This window comes from Mirounga leonina, unplaced genomic scaffold (assembly GCF_011800145.1).
Source record: "Mirounga leonina isolate KUSES-001 unplaced genomic scaffold, KU_Mleo_1.0 Mir_115, whole genome shotgun sequence".
Classification (NCBI taxonomy): Eukaryota; Metazoa; Chordata; class Mammalia; order Carnivora; family Phocidae; genus Mirounga; species Mirounga leonina.
In genome coordinates, this window is record NW_023270268.1 from 18,742,051 (window position 1) to 18,768,279 (window position 26,229).

The 26,229-nt window shown below is 39.8% G+C and overlaps 2 protein-coding genes across 4 annotated transcripts in view; one reads left to right on the forward strand and one right to left on the reverse strand.

Annotated features, from left to right (window-relative positions):
• The window catches only part of NKIRAS1 (NFKB inhibitor interacting Ras like 1), a 31,577-nt gene extending 21,769 nt beyond the window's left edge, over positions 1-9,808 (forward strand). Inside the window, exons 3-4 of one of the 2 annotated variants that reach the window (XM_034993747.1) lie at positions 2,523-2,764; positions 8,637-9,808. In XM_034993747.1, coding sequence (XP_034849638.1) covers positions 2,523-2,764; positions 8,637-8,879 — 485 coding nt within the window. In that variant the 3' untranslated portion in view covers positions 8,880-9,808. Of the gene's footprint in view, positions 1-2,522; positions 2,765-2,901; positions 3,671-8,636 lie in introns of those variants that run through there. The other variant, XM_034993756.1, reaches the window with a different exon arrangement.
• A 716-nt stretch (positions 9,809-10,524) lies between these two features.
• The window catches only part of UBE2E1 (ubiquitin conjugating enzyme E2 E1), a 79,525-nt gene continuing 63,820 nt past the window's right edge, over positions 10,525-26,229 (reverse strand). The window contains exons 4-7 of one of the 2 annotated variants that reach the window (XM_034993779.1): positions 22,487-22,543; positions 13,632-13,764; positions 12,367-12,514; positions 10,525-11,314 (exon numbers count right to left, since the gene is read on the reverse strand). In XM_034993779.1, coding sequence (XP_034849670.1) covers positions 11,217-11,314; positions 12,367-12,514; positions 13,632-13,764; positions 22,487-22,543 — 436 coding nt within the window. In that variant the 3' untranslated portion in view covers positions 10,525-11,216. The remainder of the gene's footprint in view (positions 11,315-12,366; positions 12,515-13,631; positions 13,765-22,486; positions 22,544-26,229) is intronic. The other variant, XM_034993787.1, reaches the window with a different exon arrangement.

Below are 26,229 nucleotides of genomic sequence, written 5' to 3' on the forward strand. Positions count from 1 at the left end.
CTCTCTCCCTCTGTCAAATAAATAAATAAAATCTTAAAAAAAAAAAAAAGTTGCCACATTTTATGTCCCCCAGGGCGCACAAAGTGACAGATACACTGAAGTCTCAATTTGTGCATCCTGGGTTTAGATAGTATCTACCAAATTAGAAACCAAAAGAGATGTGGATATAGTCTCCTGTCCTTCTCCAGTTGTAATTCTTTATCCAACTGCCTTATTTCATTTCTGACACTAGCCAGACATTGATGGTCACCTGAAGGGCCCATAGGAGCAGCCAACCAACCAGGGCCACTGCTTGGCGGCCTTCCTTACCCCAGTGGGTCATGCAACTTTGTAATAGCTCTAATCCATTTGGCATCTTCAGGATGTCCCCATACTCATTCAGCAGTCCATAGGCATCAAGCAAACAGATTGTCCCACATTAATGTGGTCAGCCACTCCAGGGTTTCCCCCAACAGAAGCTTCGTTTCCCTGCCCATTCTTCAGTCTCTGGGCTCCTCCTGGCTGGCTCACCAATTGTTCTATGAAAGGGAGGTAATATGCAAAATGATATGCAAAGGCTGAAGGAGCCATAAGACTGAAGAAAAAGGCCAAGAAGTCCAGCTTGACAAAAAATGGTTTGTTAAAGGGGCTTCTGGACAGAAGTCCCTCTTGGGCAGCTGCAAGACAAGTATATCTCTGCAACCCCACCTCCTATAAGACCTGCTTTTACAGCCCTAAAGGCTGAGGCGTACGGGCTGGGAGACCACCTGGGAAGGAATATTTGAGAATCATAATCTCCAGAGCAGATCAAGGACATTATGCCCCAAGGGTGTGGTTAAGGGTGTGGCTGAACAGAAAGAATGGGGCAGGGAAGACTGTGCTCTAGAAGGCTTCAGATCACAGAGTGGTCATGGCAGATTTGTCCAAGATGCCATTAGTCTGGTTCACACAACAGTGTAAACATAACTTTTATATTCACCGCGAAAACAAAAAATTTGAGACTGACTTTATTGTGATACTCACTTTATTGCAGAGGTCTGGAACAGAACCAGCAATATCTCTGGGATATGTCTGTATGTTTTATTGGCATAGGATGTTATCCACATGATTTTATTTCTGGATATAGCTCATATTTAAATATGAAGATAGTTCCTGGGACCCTAGATACCTACCTTATAAGCCTCTTCACTGTTCATTAAAATTCAAAGTGTTATTCTCCCCTTAATTCCCTTATCAACAAATGATTATTGAATACTTGGCTATGTACACAGAATGGTTTGTTTCTCTCAAAGATGTGGGACTAGTTGACGAGACAAAACTTACACAAATGCAACAAAGAAAAATGCATTATGAAAGGATCACTCAGGCCAGAGAGGAACAGAAACTGGGACATCAGTTATGAGATGAGCTCATTCATTCATTCAGCAAACATTTACTTAGGACTTTCTATGGATGTAAGTCAGTTTGTTAGTCCTCACAGCTATAAAGACAGATTATGCAGTCTTGGCTCTCAGAGTTTACAGTCCAGCTTTTGAGGGGACAGATAATGAAAGACTGAAGTATAAAATGGTATTACTGTACAAGGAACAGTAGGAGCAGAAAGTTGAGAAGGGGATAATCAGGAGAGGATCCATAGAGTTGACATTTCAGTGAAGTTTGGGAAGTAGACTAGGTCTTTTACCAGGTGTTTACTGAGCTATTGCAGTAGTTCAGGTGAAAATAATAAGCCAACAGGAATGAAGGAGGCAACAGATTAAACTGGTGTTCCAGCAGCAGAATGGCTGATTTTTGATAACTTTCCTGTAGTCTTCTTGGTCAGCAAGAACTCTGAAGACAGCCAGGGAGATGGCGATCAAGGGAAGAAAGCAAGGAGGCGGAACAAGTGTAGGGAGGAAAAATAAGTTTTGTTAGTTTGAAGTATTTGCATGACAATGACATTCACATATAAATCCCCAGTAGGCACTTGAGAACTAAAGCCTGGTGCTCAGGTCCAGACAGGACATACCAATTTTTGAGTCCCTTAAACAGACTCTGGAAATACTGGAAGTTGTACAGAATTAAGGCAGCAAAGTTACCCCAGTTCCTGTCCTTGGCTGTGATGGAGAAGAAAATGGAGAGCTACTTAGTTGTTGAAGCTACTTTTAAAATCAGCCTTTAATTCTCCAATTTTCGTACTAAGTTCTTTGACTCTGTTAACAGTTACTTTTTAAAAATTACCTAATAGTAAGTCTCATTGCCAAATTTTTATTTCTACTTTTATTTCTATACAGAAGAAATCTATTTTAATACCGCTTTGTTCACTTACTATAACACCTTTCACTTTAAAGAAATTTAGTAGATGGAAATGCGATTCTTATATGTAGTAAATAGGGAAAATAGAAAGCCAACTTCTAGAGGAGAAGAAAATACTCACCAATTGGTACTAAGTTATCCAAAAAGAATAATATTTTTTCTTTATTGAGGTTTAATTGACTTAACACTTTATTAATTTCAGGTATACAATGTAATGGTTCGATATCAGAGTAATTTCTTTTTAATCCCAGGAATGGAAGATTGTGAAACAATGGAAGATGTATATATGGCTTCAGTGGAAACAGATCGGGGAGTAAAGGAACAGTTACATCTTTATGACACCAGAGGCTTACAGGAAGGCGTGGAGCTACCAAAGCATTATTTTTCATTTGCTGATGGCTTTGTTCTTGTGTACAGTGTGAATAACCTTGAATCCTTTCAAAGAGTAGAGCTTCTGAAGAAAGAAATTGATAAGTTTAAAGACAAAAAGGAGGTAAGTGGGTCTGTTAAAAATGCTAACTATGAATTGTAATATTTAAATTGTAGCATGAACTTTTGGGCAGTTAAAATATTTAAAAAACATTAAGTTGTATTCACAGTATCTGTAATCTTCATAATATTTTTTCTTAGCCCAGGAAATACAGGATTGAACGAATTCAATCAGGACCAGCGTTTGACTTTCTGCTTTTGCTTGTTACCATGTGCAGGTTGAACTTTAATGACACTGTGTCTCAAATACTATGTAGTTCACTTCATATTGTTTGGGATCGTTTCCTAGGGCTCTCTTTGTCTCATTGGCTAAATAGGATTCTTGTTTTCGGCCTTAGCAGAAAATAATAAATATAAATATATATAAATAAATAAAATGATTGGATTTTCCTCATTTACTACTGAGAAATAAGTGCCTTACCGTGATCTGTAGCCTTAAATCTGGCCCATACCTATCCTTTTCATCTTATTTTTATCATTTTGTTCCTCTGTCACTGTACTCCTGGGATACTGGTATACCCTTTGTTTTATTCAACGTGATGATTTTGTTCCCCTGTTAAGTCTTTGTCAATTGCTGGTTCCCTCCCTGGAACTCTGAACGCAGTTCTTTCTCCAGATCTTCACACAGCTGACTCCCTGTCATCTAGGGAACCACATAATATATTGGTTAACAGCACTGGCTAGATGTTCTTAACCTAGATTTTTGTATTTTATTTATTATGTTAAGCTTATTTTGAGATAATTGTAGATTCATATGCAATTTTAAGAAATAATAGAGATATCTTACCCAGTTCCACCAGTGCTAACATTGTACAAAACTCGTATAATGTTACCACCAAGATATTTAGGTTTATAGCCAAGATACAGAACAGTTCCGTCATTGCAAGGATCCCTCCTGTTATCTTTTTTTGCCACACCCACTTTCCTCCCATCCCCCTCCCCTTAATCCCTGACTAATCTGTTTTCCATTTCTATAACCTTGTCATTTCACGAGTGTTAACATAAATGGACTCATACAGTGCGTAACCTTTTGGCATCAGCATTTTTCACTCAGCATAACTCTCTGGAGGGTCATCCAAGTTATTGCATGTATCAGAAGTTCATTCCTTTTTATTGCTGAGTGATATTCCATGGTATTTATGTACCAAAGTTTATTTAACCATTCACTTGTTGAAGGACATCTGGGTTGTTGATATCTTATTATTTTGAATACTTATTTGCTTTGTGAATAGATTACAGTTACAAGGTTCAGTCTTCAAAAGACATAGAGGCAGGTAATGGATGCTCTCCTCCCACCTGTTTCCCATTTTTCCCACCTAAACAGATAAATGCTGTTATTTTCTTAGGGTATCCTTCATATTCTCCTCCCTGCCCCCCAAAAGTTGAAAGAATGATTTATTGAACCACTCATAGTTGATACTCGAATCTTGGCTCTGCTTCTCAACTTTCTGCCTCAGTTTCCTTAACCGTAAAATGGGGATAATAGTACCCTTCTCATATGGTGGTTAGGGAGATTTAAGAAGCACATTCATTCAACAAATGCTTATTGAGCAACTACTATATGCCTGGCATTGTTTTAGGTAAAAGGTACGGAGAATACAATAGACAAACAAATGTGTATTATGAAGAGGGCGCCTGGGTGGCTCAGTTGGTTAAGCGACTGCCTTCGGCTCAGGTCATGATCCTGGAGTCCCTGGATCGAGTCCCGCATCGGGCTCCCTGCTCGGCAGGGAGTCTGCTTCTCCCTCTGACCCTCTCATGCTCTATCTCATTCTCTGTCTCAAATAAATAAAATCTTTAAAAAAAAGATGTATATCATGAAGAGTCAGATGCTATGTAGAAAAAAAGTAGAGCAGGGTGCAAAGGTACTGTTTTTCTGTAGGGCAATCTGGGAAGGCCTCCCTGATAAGGTAACTTTTAGCAGAGATTTGAAGGAAGTGAGGGAGGGAGCCAGGCCCATGTGGTGGAGGAGTGCTGCGGGTGGAGGGACTAGCTGGTGCAAGGGTCTGGGAAAGTTTGCTTTGTCATGTTCAGGAACAACAGTGAGGCCAGAGTGGGCTAGGAGGAGTATGGTAGGAGATGAAGGCCACGCTTCGGATCAGAAGCCACTGATTTTGAGCAAAGGAAAGACATGATCTAGCTTAGGTTGCATTTATTTATTTATTTTCATGTTTGATTTAAAAAAACATTGGATAGTGATTGCACATGGCTCAGAAGTAAAAATGATACATAAAAAGGACTATTGTGAGGTCTAGTTCCCACCCCTGTCCTCAACCACCGAGTTCCTTTATCTCAAGCCTACTATTCATTTATTTTTTTATTCATTTATTGATTGTAAACTCTGTGCCCAACATGGGGCTTGAACTCATGACCCTGAGATCAAGAGTCACATCCTACACCACCTGAGCCAGCCATGTGCCCCTCAAGCATGCTTTTTAAATATTTTACCACTTGTTTTGGGGCATCCTTCCAAAGTTTCTTTAGATAAATACAAGCAAATAGGAATATACGTATAGTTTTCCCCCACCCCCACTTTCTTACACCAAAGGTAGCATAGTGTTCGGCACCTTACATTCATGTAATAGATCTTGGGAGTCCTTTCCATAGCAGTACTCAGATTCCTTTTATAATTTTTTCTATTTTTTATTTTTATTTTTTTTAAGATTTTATTTATTTGACAGAGAGGGGGAACACAAGCAGGGGGAGTGGGAGGGAGAAGCAGGCCTCCCACTGAGCAGGGAGCCTAATGCGGGGCTCCATCCCAGGACCCTGGGATTATGACCTGAGTTGAAGGTAGATGCCTAACAACTGAGCCACCCAGGTGCCCCTAGATTCCTTTTTTTTAAAAGTGATGCATATTCATTGCATGGGTGTATACTTACTTAACCAGGTCCAAATTGATGGATACTTGGGCTATTTATAGTCATTTGCTATTATGAACTGTGCTACAATGAATAATCTTACATACTTATTATTTTGTATGTTTTAGGGTATAGTTGTAAGATCAGCCAAAATGGGGTTTTTGAATCAAAGGATATATTGCCAAATTACCTTCCATAACAAGGGTATGAAAGTGCCTGTTCTCCAGTCTTGACAACAGTGTGTGCTTGTGGATTTTGTGCATCTTCTGGGTGAGAATGGTACTTTAGTAGTTTGTTTCCTTAATATGAATAAGGCTAAACATCTTTTGACTTGTTTTAAAATGTTCATTTTGGCTGCTGTGTTGACAACAGGCAACATAGTTGAGGGACAAGGTGAGAAGCAAGTTTTGTGAAATGCTATTGCTCTGGAGCACTTAAACAGTTACCAATTGAGGAGAAACCACTTTAAAAATAGGGAGTGATCTAACTATGTCATGGTGCAGATAGGTCAGAAAAGCTGAGGGCAAAGACGTGGCCAGCCTTTAGAAACTTGGGATGTCTTTTTTTTTTTTTTTTTTTTTTTAAGATTTTATTTATTCATTCGAGACACAGAGATAGAGCGAGCGTGAGCAGGGGGAGAGGCAGAGGGAGAAGCAGCCTCCCCGCTGAGCCAAGAGCCGGACATGGGGCTCAATCTCAGGACCCTGGAATCATGACCCGAGCCGAAGGCAGATGCTTAACCATCTGAGCCACCCAGGCACCCCGAAACTTGGGATGTCTTAAGAACACAGTAAAACAGTGAGATGAAGTTTGATTGGACTGGATATAAGGATTAAACACAGCAAAGATAGCTCTTTGAAAGAATTTTGAGTCAAAGGGTAAATATATTGTCCTATAAAGGGAAACGGAGCTGGAGAAGGATGTGTAAAAGAGGGTTTTTTTAAGCGAGAGCTAGTGTTTGTATGCTCATGGAATGATTTGATAGAGAGGAGAAAATTGATGGGGAGGGGAATAATTGCTGGAGTGACAGTCTTGTCTAGGATAGAGGATGGGTTCTAGAAGATGGTAGGTTGTTAGATGTGGTGGTGGATGGAGGTGAAAGTTTAAATTGCTTGTTTTCTTACTGAAATAGTATGGACATCAGCTGAGAGTAAGGGGGGAAAGAAGAGATGTTGGAGGTTGAAGAGGGTCAAGGTAGGAGCTGTTAATATATTTGCTGGAGAACACCAGCTCACTTAAAGTCACTGGTTATTGAATTGGGACCAGCCAGGAGGGCTGTTTTTTTCCCCTCCATCCATGTTCAGTAGGTGGTGTAGGCACAGTCCAATTAAGAGTTAAATTTAAGGTGGGGGGTTGGCCAGGTGAATATAATGGGATGATGATGTCAAGGTAGTAAAAGAATCTAAACTGGGCCAAGAACTGAGGACAGGAGGAGGGTTGAAGGACAGTGATCAAGGTAAGAGAGACAGTGGGTTGTAGGTCCTTCTGGTGTTGAGGATTGTTGTAGTCAGGGTGTTAGGCATGAACTAGGAAGGTACGGGTGGGAGTGGGATTCCTGGAATTGGGACTATAGAGGGGAACAATTACAGTGGCAGGAGTAGGATGTGTTCATGGGAGTGAATGGCCGAAGAAGTCAGGAGGACAATTAAGGCTATTTGGGAAGGGTCATCCATATGGTTAGTGAAGTCACTAGGACTTAACGATAGAAATAGTGTGGGAGTGACCATGAGCCAGGTCTGTAATGAGTAGCAACAGGGTGGGGGTGGGAAACAGGTAGTAGGTAGTACAGACTAATAGTACCAGCCTTCAGTTTTAGGGTTCTTAGAGGACATTATTGGAGGCAGCACCGAGGGGCAAGGATACCCCTTAACATCCCCTGTGCCCACTGTGGTAGTGAGTACTACAGAGCTGAGCCAGTTTCAGCTAGGAAAGATGAAGGGAACATCCAAAGCAGAGATGGGGACACAAGAAGGGGATTTTGTTAAAGTCTAGGGGCAACATGGAACAGTTTCTGCAACTGGATCAGACTAGGTGATAACATGTGAAGATGAAAATGTGGGTGATGAATGACAGGAGGACCTGAAGGGATAGATCCTGTTGAGAAATGAAGGAATATGAGACTTGCCAAGAAAACCAGAGCTCTGGGGCCTGTTCCATCCTACCTAGGAGGCATGGTCTAACTGGAGCACGGAGAGCTCCGTTTTAAGGCAGGAACACAGCAATGGCTTAAATGTCCTAGTTCAAAGCTGCTCCTCAGAGATGCCTTCTCTTAAAACTCTTACTGCCCTTCTTCTACTTTCCATGATCTTGTTTTGTCTTTATACAGTCAAGGGTCTGAAAATTGGATACTCTCTCTCCTCCAGACCTCCCCTTGTCCTGGACTTTGACGGCCTTGTAACTGCCATATTCTGGGGGCCTGAAACTGCATGGTGTGCAGTAAGCACTCAGCTTAAGTGAATGTGACTGCCTTACATTTTTTTTTTTTTTTTAGATTTTTATTTTTATTTTTGACAGAGAGAGACACAGCGAGAGAGGGAACACAAGCAGGGGGAGTGGGAGAGGGAGAAGCAGGCTTCCCGCCGAGCGGGGAGCCCGATGCGGGGCTCGATCCCAGGACCCTGGGACCATGACCTGAGCTAAAGGCAGACGCTTAACCGACTGAGCCACCCAGGCGCCCCGACTGCCTTACATTTAGTGTAAAATACTCCTCTGGGTCCATACATTCAACAAATGTTTAGTGCTTGCATCAGGCACTGGTCTATGATCAGGAATAATGTGAACAGACTGGAGTGACTTCACTTACTGATCATTTAAAATGTTTCCTAGTTAACAAGCTGTATAGCATCTGCATTTTTAACAAAAATGCATTCAGGAAGAATGAAGTTATAACTCAGGTCACATCTGAGGATCAGTTCTGAAGCAGCAGTTCTATTCAAAAGGACAGTTTTCTTGATTTTTTTATTTTGCCTAGGAACTAATGTTGGCAAAGTGTCATCTTTTTTATTTTCCTTTCAGGTAGCAATTGTCGTATTAGGAAACAAAATTGACCTTTCTGAGCAGAGACAAGTGGATGCTGAGGTGGCACAGCAATGGGCAAGAAGTGAGAAAGTACGCCTGTGGGAGGTAACGGTTACAGATCGGAGAACTCTGATTGAGCCATTCACTCTCTTAGCCAGCAAACTTTCCCAGCCCCAGAGCAAATCGAGCTTTCCTTTGCCTGGGAGGAAAAACAAAGGGAACTCTAGCTCCGAGAACTAAAAATCAGTAATGCTACAACTGTCTGTTGAATAGATTGCCTTTAGGTGTCCATGAGCATATTTAAAACAAGGCATTTGCATCTACCTTTGGTCCTTAGGAAGCCTTTAAGGAAGTAATGTACTTTATAATTAAATTATTTGGGCTAAGTTTATTGCCTGATATGAAGTGATTATTTGCATTGTCATTGTTTGAAACTTGTCCCTGAACTTGGCACCTAAATTTTTGTTGCATTTGTCCAAAGAGTAAAATAAAGTTTGGGTAGTATGTAGGTATGTCTGTAAGACCAGTAGCTCCACAACCCCCAACTTGTTTCAGAAGCCATTTTTCTGTGTAACTTTATGCAAACTTCTCAGCTCAAATATAATTTTTTTAAGAAGTTCATTAATCATCTAATGTCCAGAATTATAAAATGACATTTTTAGATCACAAACGGTAAACAATTTAGGTGTTAAATTTTATCTCATGGAGACCTTGCTAAATAGAACAAAACCTATGATTTAACTTTGTTCAAATTATGTTTAGCATGACTTGAGGTAGTAGGTGGTGTAAATATGTTCAAAGCATTTGCTCTTTAGAAAACCACTAAGTATTGAAGGACACTAAAGCTTCCATTTCCACAAGTATTACTATACCTTCTTCAACAGTTTTCTGGATACACAGTTATGTGGAATAAAATGTATCAAAAATATTGGACTTCAGGTTAGATACTGGAGTTTGTGCTATGGTATTCTTTGAAGATTTTGGCAATATCCGAGCAGTGGGACTAACTGTATTTCACAAGCTGACGATACTGTAACTAATTTTAGAAGTAGGAAGCAAGCTACTTAGTATTTCAACTGGCAAAGCAGTTTTTTGTTTTTAGAAGTGGGGGCATGGAGCAGAGGGAAAGTGAAAGAATCTTAAGCAGGTTCTGTGGCTGGATCTCACAATCGTGAGATCATGACCTGAGCCACAATCAAGAATCGGATGCTTCACCACCTGAGCCACCCCTCAGCTATTTGATCTATATGTAAAATATGAAATAAGCTGTTCAGCAAAGACATGTTAAAAAAAAACTAGTACACTTTTTTAAGTAAACTCTACCCATGGGGCTCAAAGTCACGACCCCAAGATTAAGAGTCTCTACCAACATTTCTGAAGTGGAGTACTTTCAAGGCTAGGTTCAGTGAATTTAAAGTCAATTGGTTCATTTCTGTGAGAGTTCAAACCAAGAACTGCATAATACAAAACCTGCAAATCAGCTAGTGTTGCTTCCATTTAACTGGCTAAAATTCCTCATCACAAATACATTTTTTTGCCAAAAAACTATTCAGATAATGGCTAAGTCATGCCCTGAGGTTGATCTCGGTTTCTTTCCTATTATTTTTACAGAGATGAATAAATACAGTGATTTAAGAAAGTTTCTCTGGGGTAGATGCAAAGCAACAGAACTGCTGGATATATGTACATTTAGGTACTGCCAAATTGCCCTCTCAGGGAGATGTATTAATAGTCATGAGAATCCATCTTTAAGACACCTCAAAAACGGAATAGCATACCAAACCTAACCTAGTCTGTACTACTTGTAGGTTGTGTAGTAGCAAAACTTTAGAAGAATCTGCAAACTACAAACACAGGCAAAAGAAAGTAAATGAATACAGCAGTGTTAGGTGGTTGTTTTAATATTGTTTATTAGCACAGTAACAAATGCAGACTTAAGTAGTCCACAACATATAACCAATCCACTGAGCAACTCCTATTCCACACCTTACAGTTAACAGCTTAAGGTATTTTACTACAGGTTTTCACAAGTCGTGATTCAAACCTCTTGTCACAATAAAGTAGATTGGCATATAAAATAAAATACATAACTACTCATTTCCTATATGGTGTCTTATAGCCACGTATCCATTTTATATATATGAGATGACAGTCTCTAAAAACTGTTAAATATCAATGTTCCCTCCCAAGAAGGGAAAACAAATTCCAATTTTTTTGAAAAAAAAAAAAAAAAAGTGTAGTCTTGGAAGGACTTTACATAAATGGCCATGTGTGTAACCTGTACAAAATTAATCTATTTTAAATTTACAGACTACAAGCAACTGAACCCAAATGTCTATTCTCTGTACTACATTTCAGCTAATATTGCAGAACTAATGACAGTTTTAAAAGTTGCTATTACCAATTCTGTCTACTGTAGCAAGATACCTTAAGTTACAACAAAATCTTAGGAAATAAGACTGAATAATATCTGTTATAGAAATACCCTACTCTTTACCAACTCCCACCCTCCCCCACCCCTTCAAAATCATAAGCAGCTCTCTGTGACAGACAATGTAAGAATTGTGAAAACCCAATTTATGTAGCGTATCTCTTGGTCCACTGTCTGGCCATTCTGTCATGTTCTGCTCTGTTGGTCATATACTGAGTGGCAATACTTCCCACCAAAGGGTCAGCTGGAAGAAGAGAATGTTTCAAATTTTAGCACATAAATCAGTGACAGCTTGGAAACAAATATGCGAAGTATTTGTGATCAAAACCAGTTTTGAAACACCGTTCCATCATCGTGGCCACCATATGCATGGGGGAAACTTCTTAAAACAAAATGCTCAGGCTTTAGTACTAGTGTAGCTTTATCGTTCATTCTATTTTTCTCCCAACAAACACCACCCAATTGGAAGTGTTTTTGCTCTTATGTGTTAGGTAAAGTTCAATAAAAACTGGAATGTTCAAGGCTACGATGAACATGGAATCCAACTGTGTTCACATGACTGTTCAGTGGAATACTGTAAAGTCCTCTAGGCTGTTCCAGTATTGACCTCTAAACTAGTTACTTAGAAAAAGCCAGGTTACTAGGTCAAAACCTGGACCTCAACAATTAAGTAGAGTGTTGCTCCGAAACCTAAACAGAATCTTTAATAATAAAAGGAATAAGCTTCCCCCCAGACCCCACCGCAATCAGTCTGATAATCCCTAAGTATTATCTCACTTTCAAAATTTAACACCAGCTTTGGGACAAGTACTCAGTGAACCAGCAGGCACAGGAGAGGTTAGGCAGATGACTCAACATTTAGTTAGAAATACGTGGTTTAAAGAGAACTGTATGAAAAATGTGAAAACCTAAGGCAGATTTATAGAAGTCCTAGTTTTAAAACATCTTGTTCCTAGAGCACAGAATTACTGCCTTTTTCAACTAGTAGATTGAACTTCTCGATTAAAACTTTCTTTGAAAAAAGATTAGTTTTTGTCCTTTTTTTTTTTTTTAAGATTTATTTTTTCATTTGAGAAAAAGAACATGAGCAGGAGGGGCAGAGGGAGAAAGAATCCTAAGCAGGGCCCAACACGGCCTAATCCCACAACCTGAGCTGAAAACCAAGAGTCGGACACCCAACCGACTACATGTACATCCAGGTACCCCTACTTTTTGTTCTTTCAAAGCTCTTTGTACTTTATCAAAACAAGTATTTTTCAGGTGAGGAGAAAGAAGGAAAAAAAAAATTAACCTTACCAGGATTACAGTCTGTAAGAAGGGAGCAGATAGAAAGGAGAACTTTAGAAATGGTTAGTGCTGGACTCCAATTATCTTTTAATATGTCCAAGCAAATAACTCCTTGACTGTTAATATTACAGTGATAGATTCTTGTCCGAAATGTAACCTAAAAAAATAAGACAGTATTAAAATTTAAACAGGAAACAATAAAATTTTTCCTAAATTGCTTTTTCAATTGAGTGGCTATAATTTAAAAATGTCTGTTTCTTTAAAAGATGAATAAAGAGTTTAAACTAAAGCTGATAAGAGAGGTTAACATACACTCTCAGTCATTTCAATGGTAATATCATCCATCAACAAAAAGCATGGTAACTTCAGTTTTTTCTCAAATTCATCTTTAGTAGTTTCAGTGTTTAAGTGTTTGCTGACCTCTTGTGTTAGCTGGTGGTACTACATGGCCTTAAAGTAAGCTTTATAATAAATTCAAACAGATACAACACAGTGGGTACATAAACAAAAGCAAAATGCTCAGCAGTAAAGGCTGAAAAAAAAAAAAAGACGACGACGAGATTTGGTTCTGCTTTTTCTGACTTTTACATTAGATCCTGCAGATATCCCGTCTACGTAGGTCACAGAGTCACTAAAATGGAGTTCCACAAGTGAGGAGCCAGAAATGGGTAAGGATCATAGCAGTAGACAAATTAACACAAGCCATATAAGCCTGTTGCTTTATTCTGGTTTCCTAATTCTTATTTGTGAGACACAAAGAATCATTCAGAAGTAAAAATTACCACTTAGTAAATAAGAATCATAGATTGAGTGTCACAGGAGATACTACCCTAGATAAGAAAACCCAAAGCCTGGAGGTTAAAAATTTGAGTAAGACCAAAACGTGACAAGGAGCAGAATCCAAAAGTCTTTGGTAGGAGATTCTGACTTTCTAATTACTTTAGTGCACAGATATTTTGACACCATTTTTAACCGTTCAGTAACTTCTTCCCTGTGAGTGGAAAATAGGGGATTGATTCTGGGTTGCTATGTTACTAAAAATAGCAGGATTTTAAGCACCATCAAAACAAAGCACATACTCCTAAGAACTATGGTCTCTGCAAGAGGCAAAGCCCCCTCCCCCCATGCAAGTGTTTTGTGTCCATCCAAATGTACTTAGAGATTCGTTAAGATATAACAGAAATCTACCTTTTGTGATTAAAACTCTATTTTAAAAGCTTCAACAGTCTCTCATGGCAATATGTAAATCTGACTATAAATCAGGAAATTCTTACCTTTGGAGGCTTGAAGGGGTATTCTGGTGTAAAAGTGATATCAAGGAAGAATACACCACCCTCATACACGGATCCTGGAGGCCCCAGAATGGTTGATCGCCATTCATAGATGTTATCACCTTTGGGACCAGCACTGTGAAGTAATACATCAAAAGGTAAGCAGATGGTGGCACCATGCCAAGTTTTTACAGGGCATTAAAAAAAAAGGAAAAAAGATGATCTCTCCTCCCTTTTTGTTTAATGTGTGGATTCTTTCCACAAAACAGAAGTGTCTTTCAGACTCAATCTGATTCTGGACTGCAACAAACCCATCAGCCTTAAGTCAAGTAAACTGAATGATAAAGAATGTTTAAACCACTCTAAGCCTACTTAAGCTGTGAACAAGCAAGAAACCGAATTCTCAAACCTCTCCTCGATTATAAGAAAATGTAAATATTCAGTGGTTTTGCTCACAACTATTCATTTCTGATGACCATTTTAAGAACAAAGTTTCATTTCTGACTCACTGGGGTTCTTGTTCCTTGTTCTTCTATTTCCATAATCTTATCCTAAAAGGAGCCCAATGGATTACATACTTTTTACATTACAAACCATGTTGGGTGGGAGGAGCACAAGGATGACAGAGTATCCAATGGCAAGTTATTCAATTTGCCTTTCAATGTATAAAATGCTATAATCAAGTTCTCTAAAAATTACAGTTGGGATGTTCATTTATCCCTTTCCCTGTTAAATCACTTTTATATTTAGTTATACCATAATACCCTTCCAAAGCATTGTGTTGGCTTGTAGAGTGTTCTGTATCCAAGTACAATAAGAAAAACAGAAAAATATTTACCCTCCAATTCCAAGACCAATGAAGAACTTAATATAACCTGCCCAAACAACTAAGTGTGGGTAGGACTCTGGTATTGAGGAGAGAGGAAAAGATACTAATTTTAGGTACTAATTTTAAAAAGACTTCCCAGAGCATGGACATAACAGTATTCAATTGGTTAACTTACACGTTTTAGCTGAGATTTCTCAAACCTAGCTACAACAGTTGCTTCAAGGATAATGATGTGTGTCAGCCAAACAACAGAAAGGTCTTTACTTGGAGAGACTTGTATATCCCAGTCAATACACAGGATAATTTGTACAGAGCAGGCAAACTGCTATTTTAAATGAATGGATGGTATGAACTGGATTCATTCACTCATTCTTATTAAATGCCCATGTAGGCCAAGTTAAATGGCAGAGATTTCAATAATGAACAAGACAAAAACTCCTTGTCTTCAAGACGCCCTCTAACTGGCTAGAGATGAGGTTCATTCAATTCCTTCATTTAAGAGAAAGATTAGAGGAAGAGGAAGGGAAAGGGAAAAAAAATAAAAAGATACCTGCCTGTGGCCTTATACTTTCCACAAACCCACCACATTTTTTTTTCTTTCAGAATGAGTTTACAAAAGAAAACCAGAAAGAAACAGAAGTTGGGGAAGAAAACATGATGTGGCAAAAAAGGAGAGAAAAAATACAGATAGAAGAACATGGGCTAATGGGAAGAGTAGGCCCAAACTGGCCAAAAGGCACAGAGCTTGGACACTGACTTGAGCACTTACTAGCTATGTGACCTTGAGCAAGTCACTAAACCTAAACCACAAATTCTCAGGAATGTTTTGATCATTAAAATGGTGCAGGGAGGGAGGGGGCGGGGGGGAGAATCTCTGTAGAGAAACAGACCCACAGTAGTCTCATTTATTTTTTTTATTCTTATGTTAATCCCCATACATTACATCATTAGTTCTAGATGAAGTGTTCCATGATTCATTGTTTGTGCATAACACCCAGTGCTCCATGCAGAACGTGCCCTCCTCAATACCCACCACCAGGCCAACCCATCCTCCCACCCCCCTCCCCTCTAGAACCCTCAGTTTGTTTTTCAGAGTCCATCGTCTCTCATGGTTCGTCTACCCCGCACAGTAGTCTCATTAAATGGTAGTATCACAGTTATGAATTATTCCTACTGATTTCAAATAGTATGGGTCCTTTAATATCCTTGTGATTGGTATTCTAAAGAACTTTTTTTTTAAGATTTTATTTATTCATTTGAGACAGAGAGAGAGCAAGCAGCGGGGAGAGGCAGAGGGAGAGGGAGAAGCAGGCTCCCCGCTGAGCCAGGAGCCCAATGTGGGGCTCGATCCCAGGACCCTGGGATCACGACCCGAGCTGAAGGCAGACGCTTAACAATCTGAGCCACCCAGGCGCCCCTCAAGAACTATTTAAAAACTTGTTTTGGAATGGATATATATGGAAAGAGATTATTTCACATGGTCTCTAATATGAAGTCCTGGGTTTTTGTTGTTGTTTAGTTTTAAGATCACTTCCTACTTTTATATATCATCTGACCATAATTTTCACAAGGTGGGATGTAGGGAGAACTTTTAAATCAGCCCTCTACTTCTAGGAACATGCGGTAACCTCTAGTGAAAGGATACTATGCTGATTACAGCTTCATGCCCTGAGGTTAAAACTGGTCTTTGGTCATCTGGTCTGCCTACATATTTGCATCCAGTGTATGTTCTTGGGCAAAAAGTCTATAGACACTGGGCATTACAGCTAGGACACCTGTTGACCAGACTAGAGTTAACTGAAAAGTGGACTAATGAGGTGAGGACACCACTGATACAGAGGTTGCAGATAACATAACTACCCTATTTAATCTAGTTAATGATATCTAGGGCTTAAAGGCTAAAAGGCAAAGACAATCATCTGCTGTAAACCTCTCTTTTTACAGATGAGGAACCCAGGCCTGAAGGAGAAGCTAGGCCATCTAAAAGCCAGTAATGGCAGCATTCCATACAGTTTTCCTCAGTCAGCTTGGTAATGCTAAGAAAGAGACCCAGAAAAAACTAGCAGTAAAGTCAGTCTCACCCTAGAGGCGACATGTTGACATGGGCCCAATTCTGCTGACCTCTTAGTACAGAAAACAGAACAAAGGTTTAACAATATAGCACTATAAGCAGCTTTTATGGATTGTACAGAAAATTGTAATTTCCGAACTTCATTGTTCCTCAACATAACCTATGAAACTTTCAAGATTCCTGACCCCTCATCCTAGGCCTGCTGAATTTAGAATATTCAGAAGGGACTTAAGAATCTATGGTGATCTTTAAACAGGTCTTGGTTGCTTTTGGGAATCACTGGTACAGGATACTGGAGGACAACCAGTTTAGAACATAAGCTTTAACATTACAGCTCATCACCTATGATATAACTGGATATTCAAATCAAGGTGGCTACTTGTGTGTAATCAGCTTTCAGTTTGGGTATAAACTTTTCGGAAAGTTCAGGAAAAAAGAAAAGGGCATTAAGGAATCAAGTATGCAACATAAACATAATAAAAAAATACCATGCTTCTGTCAAACTTTGAAAATGCAGAATAAAGGTGGGTTATATTAAGAAAAATAATACTAAGTGAAATAATATCAAATGCAGTTGAAATCCTAAAGCATGCAACAGGAGCCCTAGAGAAAACTAAACAGCATGGATCCCTAATCTGTGGATCCTCAACCAGGGGACTTGGGAGTTACAGGGAAGGATCTGAGAACCCACTGGAAGGACCAAGCACTGCTGCTTGAATAAAAACTTTACTCACTTTAAAGCTGTTACTGGAGAAATTCATATAACATTTTGTCATATGCATTTTATTAATCACAAAATGAAACAAAAATTACAGTCCTGCAAATCTTTTGCCTTTTTTTTCTTCCAGGTTCTCACTGTAAAGTTAGGATCTACTGATCTAGAAGGTGGGTAGAGAGACCTATGGGGAGGAAGGGGTGAGGGCCCAAGTTTACAACTCTCGGAAGGCCACTGTGAAGGAGAACGAGGAACAAGAGAATCTTTACGTGCAACACTACAGGGAAAGGTCTGTTCCAGCACCCCACCCTCTTCTCTATAAAATGACTAACTAGGTTTACCCTCAGGTCAGCATATTCCTTTACCAGCCTTCTGTCCCCACCCTTTAAGATACGTTTTAGTTCCACAATAAGAACTTACAGAAATGTACTTTAGAATGGCATGTGATTTAAATTAGTAATTAAGTGATTAGAAAGTATGAGAGATGGGGGAGTTTAAATTAAGGGAATATGGGAACAAAAAAAATACACATCCCTGTTTGAAGATGTTGCAACATAACTGTGATTACAATCTTGGCATGAGGCTGAGACTGAGAAGGTGGAAGGAGACCATGCCTTTGCCTTTCAGATTTTGTTAGAGACTTAAAACACCTCTCAAAATAAATGTATAATACACAGAACTCTTACACAAGTCAAAAAAAAAAAAAAATTCTGCCCTTGATTCAGTCTTTTTTCCTTCTAGTCAAAATAAATAGAGCTGTGGCAAACATTTTAAGAAAAATAACAGTCAAGGGCACCTGGCTGGCTCAGTTCTTAAGAGCATGTGACTTTAAGATTTTATTTTTTGAGAGAGAATGAGAGAGCATGAGAGGGGGGAGGGTCCCAGGCAGAAGCAGACACCTCACTGAGCAGGGAGCTGGACGTGGGACTTGATCCCATGACTCCAGGATCATGACCCAAGCCACCCAACCAACTGAGCCACCCAGGCACCCGAGCATGTAACTCTTGGTCTTGGGGTTTTGACTACAAGCTCCACACTGGGCATAGAGCTTACTTTAAAAAAAAAAAAAAAAAAAGTCATTTCTACTTTTGACACAATATTTTCTTCTGTAATGGTTTCTGACTTCAGAGAGATACATTAACATTAGCAGCAGGGACTGTCATGAACCACAACATTCTTCTGAAGGAAGGTCTGCCTGTTGACTGATCAGCACCAAACTCAATGACAAGGACTCTTCCTCCACCAGCCTTTCCCTTAATGCTCAAAACCCGTTTCCTCCAGGAACCATGGGACAAGGCGGCTACACGTCATACTCCTTACTGCCTTATTAATACTATATTGGTAATTAAATAGAATTTGAACAGTATAAAATATAATCAACACAGTCATTTAAGGTATAATCTTAAGAAATAAAACCAATTAGGAAAACTGTCATTAGAGCGGTCTTATTACAGAATTTGATGGGCTCTCTAGATTGACTTGAAAAAAAAATTTTTTTTTTTTTAAGATTTTATTTGAGAGAGCGAGCACATGAGGGGGGAGGGTCAGAGGGAGAAGCAGGCTTCCTGCTGAGCAGGGAGCTCGATGTGGGACTCGATCCTGGGACTGGATCATGGACTTGAGCCAAAAGCAGTTGCTTAATCAACTGGGCCACCCAGGTGCCCCTGACTTGAAAATTACGATAATTACATAAGGTAATGTTTAAGCTTCATTCTGTTTTAAAATCATGTTTTTGTAAGTCCTCCCCAACTCCCATCCTCAATACTAACTTACTATAGACTACTGTTCTTCCATTTCAACAGCAACCAAAGATGGATTTCAATTTTTAAAGAACATCCTGGAAGCAAGGTGAAATTATACTCAGTGTTTGTAGATTATATTTCTATCTGATCAATTTTTAACATTTTTATTGGGAGAGATGACCCTTGCATACAAACACAGAAACCCTAATTCAGGTATTATTTTAGGCATAAGTCTAAAAAGCTTAGGTATGTGGCCTCATATCCTAGGAAAAAAAGTTGAGGGTAAAGGCTGGGAAGATGAAAAGAAACATGCTACAGACAAGCATATGGATAGCAACAGCACAAAGTAAGTGAAAAATGGGGCAAGTTAGCAAATGCGCCAGCATATTTCAAAAAAGGGTAGAGGCTCATGATCAGCTGAGTTAAAAGCTCATTCTACCCACCTAAAAATCCCAAATAATCTCTCAAACCAGTTGCTTATACAAAATGTATTATGTCATAAAAACCTCCAACTCCCACATGCTCACTGCTTTAGAGCAGTAGTTCTCAATAAAGGGTGGTTTTGCCCCCCAGGTGACATCTGGCAATGTTTGAAAATATTTTGGGATGTCACAACTAGGAAGGAGCTGTCACCTAGTGGGTAGAGGCCAGGGGTGCTGCTAAACATTCTCCAATGCACCAGGCACCAGACAGCTCCCTACAACAAAGAATTCTCTCAAGGGCCGCCTGGGTGGCTCAGTTGGTTGAAGTGTCTGACTTTGGCTTGGGTCATGATCCCAGGGTCCTGGGATTGAGCTCCACATCAGGCTCCCTGCTCAGCGGGGAGCATGCTTCTCCCTCTACCTGCCACTCCCCCTGCTTGTGCTTTCTCTCTGTGTCAAATAATAAAATCTTAAAAAAAAAAAAAAAAAAATTCTCTCAACCCAAAATGTCAATAGTGCCAAGGCTGAAAATCCTGCTTAGAGAAATGTACTCAAGGTTGAGCTAATATAGGTTAAGAGCTTCATAGTTTGAATCCTTGTTGTCAGACTCTAGTGCCCATCCTCATCTTTGTTTTACTGCTATGTGTGGTACAGAAAAAAAAACATTCAATGTCCAGGGTTGTTGTTATTAAAAGTTAGACTGGGGCGCCTGGGTGGCTCAGTTGGTTAAGCGACTGCCTTCGGCTCAGGTCATGATCCTGGAGTCCCGGGATCGAGTCCCGCATCGGGCTCCCTGCTCAGCGGGGAGTCTGCTTCTCCCTCTGACCCTCCCGCCTCTCATATGCTCTCTCTCTCTCATTCTCTCTCTCAAATAAATAAATAAAATCTTAAAAAAAAAAAAAAAGTTAGATTGGCATGTGCCCTAAATGTTCTATAGACCCCTGATACTCAAAATGTGGTCCCTGGACAAAGCAACATCAGCATCATCTGGGAGTTTGTTAGAAATGCAGACTTCAACTCCACCCCACACCTAATGCATCAGAATTTGCACATTCAAAGTTTGAGAATCTGGGGCACCTAGGTGGCTCAGTCGTTAAGCATCTGCCTTCTGCTCAGGTCATGATCCCAAAGTCCTGGGATCGAGCCCCACATCGGGCTCCCTGCTCCGCGGGAAGCCTGCTTCTCCCTCTCCCACTCCCCTGCTTGTGTGCCCTCTCTCACGCCCTCACTCTCTCTGTCAAATAAATAAAAATCTTAAAAAAAAAAAAAAAAAAAAAAGTCTGAGAATCTGTTCCTGCTCTCGCTCTGTCAAATAAATAAAAGCTTAGGGCGCCTGGGTGGCTCAGTTGGTTAAGTGACTGCTTTCGGCTCAGGTCATGATCCTGGAGTCCCTGGATCGAGTCCCACATCGGGCTCTCTGCTCGGCAGGGAGCCTGCTTCTCCCTCTGACCCTCTCCCCTCTCATGTGCTCTCTCTCATTCTCTCTGTCTCAAATAAATAAAATCTTTAAAATAAATAAATAAATAATAAAAGCTTAAAAAAAGCCGGGGGGGGGGCACGCCTGGGTGGGTCAGTCGTTATAACGTCTGTCTTCGGCTCAGGTCATGATCCCAGGGTCCTGGGATCGAGCCCCTCATCGGGCTCCCTGCTCAGCAGGAAGCCTGCTTCTCCCTCTCCCACTCCCCATGCTTGTGTTCCTGATCTTGCTCTCTCTCTGTGTCAAATAAATAAAATCTTTAAAAAAAAAAATAAAAGTTTGAGAATCCAGCTACAGCGGACATTAAGTGGCAAATAAATGCCAACTCTACCTTCTAATCATCTAGGCTTAATTTTACCGTTTATATTCTCTAGCTCTCTCCTCCACTACCTATAATTCTCTGCAGTAAGAAGTATCAACCCTGGTAATGCTTACTAAATACCATATAGAGAACTTAGAAAATGCTTTTATAGGAAGAGACCCACAATCAATTCTATATTCCCTACAACCCACTACTCAAAATCCATTCTTAATTTACTTTTCTTTTCCTAAGACATTCAAAGAGAATAGGACAGAATAGTATAAATGCAGCAATCTACCAGAGGGAATCCTCTTCTCCCACAATCATCTCCCAATAGACATACTCTCCAGGGAATGAAAGCTGCCTTCTCCATGACATCTACATAGCACATGCAGAGGAATTTTATAAAAAATAAAAACAAAAAGCTGCTTATCCTCACCTTCCCTTCATAAAACAGTTGCCATTTGTAACCCAGAAGTGAGTGGCAGAAGGAACTTGAAAAATCAGAAAAAACCTCAGTAAGGTGACTAACACACTAGTGGCTTGGTGAGGTGACATTGCTATTAAAAAGTGGGTTGGTCACTTTCTAATAACTAAGAGAAGCCTCCTCCTACAAGGTGGTACTGCTGGGGATGTACCATCCAGGTTATCATTCCCTGGGAATAACTTAACAGTTCAAAAGCCAACCTAAAGGACCCCTACATAAGAATTCAGATCAGTGGTATCCAGCATATCTAAGCAGTTGCACTGGAACGAAGTGGGCCCAAATAGGGGGTTACAGTTTCCTACACATGGGAAGAAAACGGACTCAGACACTTAAGATCTAGAACAACATGATCCACGTCCACTAACAATGGTGTTCCCATGGAGCCCCCCCAAATTGTGTCATAAACATTGAGGAAACGGTGCCTTTCCTCCAGCAGAAAGGGGATAAACCTTCAAAGGAATTTGATACAACTTTTCATAAAGCACAAGGCTGATTTTAGGCCTATGGAAACTGTAGAGTTCATTTTTGAAATCTGTTCCAAACCAGAAAGTAGACAGATTGGTAGGTATTTACACACTACTGCAGACATGTGGATTTAACAATCTCTCTTAGATCAGATTTTAAGTCTCTAGAGAACAGTAATTTTCCACACATACTACAGGGCTTAGTATAGTAGTAATTAACAATATTTAATTAGCTGGCAAAATATGTACCACTGTTCAGAATTACATGACAATATTTCCAAATGAGGTGAAATAACAAAACACCGCAAAGGCTCAATCTTGCTCAGCTAGCCATTCAATTGTAGTTTTACCTTATATGTTGTTGCTTTAGAAAACAATCCAGCCCTTCTGGAAATCTACACTCCAATCTTGAAAAAAGAAAATCAGATGCACACAGAGTAAGGACACAATTTTAAAAAGAAAACTAGTTTCATGATAATTTGAAAGAGACAACAGTAGGGATAGTGAAATGAGCAGATCTAAAACACTGTGGACATCACTGGGTCCTTACCACCAGGGAGGGATGGCCAAGTAAGGACAGTGTTTAATAAACTGAACTAAAAATCATGCTTTAGGGGTACCTGGGTGGCTCAGTCGGTTAAGCGTCTGCCTTCAGCTCAGGTCCCGATCCCCAGGGTCCTGGGATTGAGTCCCACATCGGGCTCCCTGCTCAGTGGGGAGTTTGCTTCTCCCTCTCCCCCTGCTCGTGCTCACTCTCTCTCAAATAAATAGAATCTTAAAAATTTAAAATAAAAATCACGCTTTAACTTCTGGATTACTGACATACGAGTGGAGTTTAAAGGTACCAAGCAAGTGAAATGCAAGCTAGTCAAATGTCAAGGGCCTAAAAGGAATTGGGGTGGGGAAGGGTGGAGAATGGCACATAGGAAACGTTTAGAGGAATTAAATAAAAGATCGGCATCTCTTGTGTCTCAAAAAACCATTTTTTCTATACAAGGTTAAATAGGTAGGTGTTCAGGATAAAGGTAGATCAGACAATAGCTCTTTTCTGCAGAACTATACAAGCTTGACTTAACAATTCTAATTTGCTCTTTCCCCGGAGAAGATAGAAAAAGGGTCAGAATAGAATCAAGTTCCCTCTACTGCCACTAAAATAATCCAGAGCAGGATATCTGCCTTACAGTCAAGTGGTTGAGTCCTGATTTTTTAGTTGCATTGCTTATATTAGCATATATAACACTGTTATCTAAGTGAGTAAACAGAAATCAATTATCAGTCTCTGGTTCTTATAGTAATCAGTTCACAGGGCCTACAAAAGCACAACCAACTCTTCTATTGGGATGATAATTGTGCTGTGGGTAAGTGAGAGTAATGGAGGAAAGCAGAATCTCTTCTTTAAACTTTTGAAGGGGATATGGTACAGTTGTTAACACTTGTACCTTCCACACATTTAATGCAGATCCTCAAAAGCAACAGTGTTGCAAGGAAGGCTATTTAAGCAATACCAAAATTCTCAAAAGGGAACTTACCAGGTTTTACTCAATTCTGCGATTCTACAGTGTATCTTTTCACTAGGAAATGACCTCAGTTAAAAGTTTCCCATTCACTCACACTCAACTGCACAACCTGCACAAGGAACTGCTGCCAATCTCATACTGCAGGTGAAGTAGGCAGGGGGTGGCATGGTAAGAGGGAAATGTGAGAATTAAAAAGTGTAAATGCACAAAAAACGGGTTAAACATCTTGCCACAGAGCCAAGAAAACTGCCTGCACTATCTTGCTGCAGTGATTTGGGGGGTGGGGGGGTCATTTATCATGTGGTATGAATACTCAATTTTATTCTCTGGTAAAGCTTTAAATTAAAATAATTTTAAATTTTTTACTGCCCCTTTTTGCTCTTAAAAGTGTTCCAATTAGAACATTTATGAGGACATCTCAAAACACCCTCCTATACCACCCAATCGGCCTGGAACTGCCCTGACAGTCTCTTAATTGTAGCAATTTTACTGATTCTTTGTCCTCAACCGGCATCCTCTTTCCAGGGATTTGGTCCAGATCCCTACAACATCCCTCAGTGCAGAACTCACGTGGATTTGGTGGATAAAGAAGTTCTGAGCTAAAGCTGGCATTCACATCTGGGAAAGGCTAGATCAGCACTTCTCTGAAGACCCTTTCAGCAAGCCCACAGGTCAAAACTATTTTTACAATTCTAAACAGTATTTGCCTTTTTAACTCTCATTCTCTCACATTTGTACTGTGAAGTTTTTCTGAGACTACACGAGGTGTGACATGACAACAGACTGAATGCAGAAGCAGATAAAAAATCCAGTTGTCTTAAGTCAAGACGTTTAAGCAATTTGCATATATGTAAAACAGTGTCACTCTTCTAAGTGTTTTAGCTTTGGAAAACGTTATTTTCATTAAAAATGTAAACATGTTTTTGTTATTTTAAAATGAATGGTAAATATTTTTAATGTTTCAGCTTTAATCCTGAATACAGTAAAAATCCATAATAATGAGCCATATAAACAAAAGCTCTTTGGGGCCCATAAGTTTTAAGAGTGCATACTGGGGTCCTAAAACAAAAAAGGTTTGAGAACAGCTAGGTAGATCAGCATAACTGGGCAACAATTTTAAAATGTATTTTACTCTTACTCCCATCTGATATTTAAAAAAAAAAAGTTTTAAACAGGAACTAGAAGCTGTTTGTCTCTCTGCCCTTCCCCCTCTCTCTGCACCTCGGAAACCCTAAAGCCCATGTAAGAAGTGTGACTACCCTGAAGCCTACCTACTGGAGAGACCATGTGGAAAGACCAAATATAAGGCATGACACCCCAGGTGTTCCAGCCCTTAGCCATTTGAGTTTTCTTGGCCCAGGCACCAGACATGCTGAGTAAAGAAGCCTTCAGATAGTTCCAGCTGCCCCAGCAGCCCCCAGATAGACCGGAGTTTGATAAATGGTGGTTGCTGTTTTACACACTACATAGTTTAGGTTGTTCTGTGAACACTCCCCGGGAATAACCCTCAACCAATAGCTGATGGTGGAATGGGATAATTCTGAGGTAAATGCTTTATCCAATTCCCCAGAGTTCCCTTTGGCAACTTTCACTGTGGGAGCTGGTACTAACAGTCTTTCCTACCCTGTCTTCCTTCCCACTTCTAACCTTTGTTCCTTACACCACTAAAAAACTACTTGTATTAGAATTCTCATCTTAAGGGTCTCTTTCTGGGGAAAGCAAAGCTGAGACACCACTGAAGTTGGACACACACAAAGGAAAAGATGAACAGATGTGATTACATAAAAACAAATCTGTAAGAGAAAGATTAGAAAAGGGTGGAGGGAAGAGAACTGCAGTACATGATTAAGGGCTAATTTCTTGACTATGAAAAAAACTTGAAACATACTAATTGCAATGGATAAAGGACTCAGGCTTTTCTCAACAGAAACTCATATGGCCAATAAATTCTCAATCTTACTTAGACTCAAAGAAATGCAAATTAAACAGGGAAGCACATTTACCTATCAGACTGGCAAACATTTCAAGATTTTATTTATTTATTTGACAGAGAGACAGCAGGAGAGCACAAGCAGGGGCTCAATCCAAGGACCTTGAGGATCATGACCTGAGCTGAAGGCAGACGCTTTAACTGACTGAGCCACAGGCGCCCCAAGACTGGCAAACATTTAAAAGACTGGAAATCTGTGTTAACTGTGTGATGAAATAAGCATTTTTTTCCATTGCTGGTGGGAGTGTAAATTAGTAATCACAGATTGTGATTAAGTATAATATATTCAAATATAAATCCAGTATACCCTTTGACACAGAAATTCTGCTTCTCAGAGCTTACCCTCAGGAAATAATGGACACATGCACATGGCTATAGTATCAGGATATTTAATAAGAACCTTATGTATGATGAAACAAGTTTGGAATGAACTAAACTATCAATAGGAGGGAGGTTAAACTGTGGTACAACCATACAGCAGTATTCTATGCAGCTCTTAAATGATATGAGGTATACATACTCAACAGGGTTTTTAAAAATCCACAATGTAATGTGAAGTGAAAAGGCAGATTTCACAACAGTATGG